General features: G+C 32.5%; 1 protein-coding gene across 1 annotated transcript; it reads right to left on the bottom strand.

Annotated features, from left to right (window-relative positions):
- Positions 1–333: 333 nt before the first annotated feature.
- LOC116025525 (protein NIM1-INTERACTING 2) lies at positions 334–681 on the bottom strand. Its single transcript, XM_031266765.1, has one exon. It carries the CDS (start codon positions 679–681, stop codon positions 334–336), a length of 348 nt encoding a protein of 115 aa, XP_031122625.1.
- Between the last annotated feature and the right edge of the window lie 1356 nt (positions 682–2037).

Raw genomic sequence — 2037 nt, 5'->3', positions numbered from 1 at the left:
ATCAATCAGATAACCAATCAGGCAATTCTCAAGATATTATTCATCAAGTCGTTAGCTTAAGCAAATTTGATTATATTAAACAATAAGTTCTTTACAAGTACAAATACATAAGTATATAAATTTCGTTCAAAGGGGATAGAAGGTAATTAACATAAGAAATTATTACAAATCCATGCATCAAAATATCTAATTAAAAAAAAAACCCCCACAACTACAATAGATCCATAAATCAAAAATTAAAGTACCCAAAAAAAAAGATAAAATCCCAAACACCAAAATAGGAAGATAAAGATAATAATTGAGATAAGAGTAAAAATAATCAGATCAGATCCATTAAGTATTATCATCATCGTTAGGAATCGCATTCAGATCAAAACCTTTGCTCTCCTCATCATCTTCCCTTTTCTTCTCATCCAAAACGCCGCTACTTTCCTCCCGTCCGATCGCCTGAATCATTTTCCGGCCGCTCCCGCCGGCGCCGCCATCCCCACCCTTAGCGAAGTACTTAACCGCCGCATGAATTCTCCGTAGGATCGCGAAGAACTCCTCCACTTCTTCATCCGCCACCTCCTCCGCAGCCGGCTGATCAGCCTCCTCTTTCCCGCGCTTCTTTTTCATAGCGGCGGAGACGCCATCGTCGCCGTCTCTCTCAGACTTTCTCTTCTTCTCCCCTTCTTCCATTGCTAACACCATAAACTCCATTTGGAGTGTGCGGTAAAATACCTTAGCTTTACGGAGGAGAGGTGAGATGCGAGAGTGACAAGGCGGGCACAAATTATATTAAAGCGAATAGTGAAAAAAAGAAGTTATATTGCCTTTCGCGAATAGTTACTTTGATTTATTTGTAAAGTGTATTATCAAATTATTAAATTAATTCTTGTGATGAAATAAATTTTTAAAAATTATTTTTATTTAAAAAAAAAAAGAGCGAAAAGTAATGTCATAGATATTATTTTATCAAGTTCTGAGGAATATTTTAGAAGAAAATGCGGATTTATTTAATTAATTTGTGATGACATTTGTTAATTTGTAGATAGCAAAAGAATACAACTAGAGATTTTAATATTTAATAGGTTTATTGAAGGAAAACAAATATTTATTTTGTGACAATTATATCCAAACTTTTAAAATCTGAACCATTAATATTGACAGTTACAAAAGTAAATGTAATTTCATTTTTGTAATTAATTTTCTAAATTGATGGGTCGAATTTATGAGAGTTAAATGCCTTAATTATGGTATCATGTATAAATACGCCTGAGAAAAAGGTAATAAGTGGACTTTTCATGGTATTCCAATGCAAATAAACACTCCCTACTCCCACAATTACATGCATCCTTTAATTTCATATAATCCGACCGGTAATGTTAGGTTGGTCTGTCTACTACTGTCCCAAGATCACAAAACCAACATATGTAAAAAGTTTTATTGAAGAGTTTAATTTTAATTTTAAGTTATATATAATGTAAATATTTTGGAAAAATATTTTGGTAAATTATATTTTGAAGAATGATGTTATTTTATAATTTTAAAAATAATTTCATTAATTACACACAAAATCAATAAATTAATGTCAAGTTAAATTGAATTAATTCTTTCTTGGAATAGAAATTACAATTTTTTACAAAATATAAATATTGGATATTAATTTGTCAAGTCATATAGATTTTATTATAATTACTATGCATAATTGAGTATTGAGGTATGAGTCCTAGGCCAATGGCCAACATGTGAAGATCTGAAAGTTAATTGGATCTAGAGGATAATTGGAAGTCATGTGCAAGATCGTTTGGGCGTATATAGGCAGTATTGTAAAAATTACGCCTATGCGCTAGGCGCCAGTCGACCGCCTAGCGTATCACCTTAAATGGTGGTCTAGGCCACCGCCTAGGCCTCCCAGGCATCGATTATTAGACTTCTTAGGCACCGTCTAGGCTGCGTAGTCGGTCGATTAATATCGTTTTGAGCAAAATAATCCTAAATTGTACAAACTCTAGATATTTTTTAGGTTAATATTTAATATTTTAGTATTAACTA

Source organism: Ipomoea triloba, chromosome 7 (assembly GCF_003576645.1).
Source record: "Ipomoea triloba cultivar NCNSP0323 chromosome 7, ASM357664v1".
Taxonomy (NCBI): domain Eukaryota; kingdom Viridiplantae; phylum Streptophyta; class Magnoliopsida; order Solanales; family Convolvulaceae; genus Ipomoea; species Ipomoea triloba.
This window is presented reverse-complemented; position numbering and strand designations above follow the sequence as displayed.

Coding starts and splice junctions, on each gene's coding strand:
- LOC116025525 (XM_031266765.1), bottom strand. CDS start 681: ATGGAAGAAGGGGAGAAGAAGAGAAAGTCTGAGAGAGACGGCGACGAT.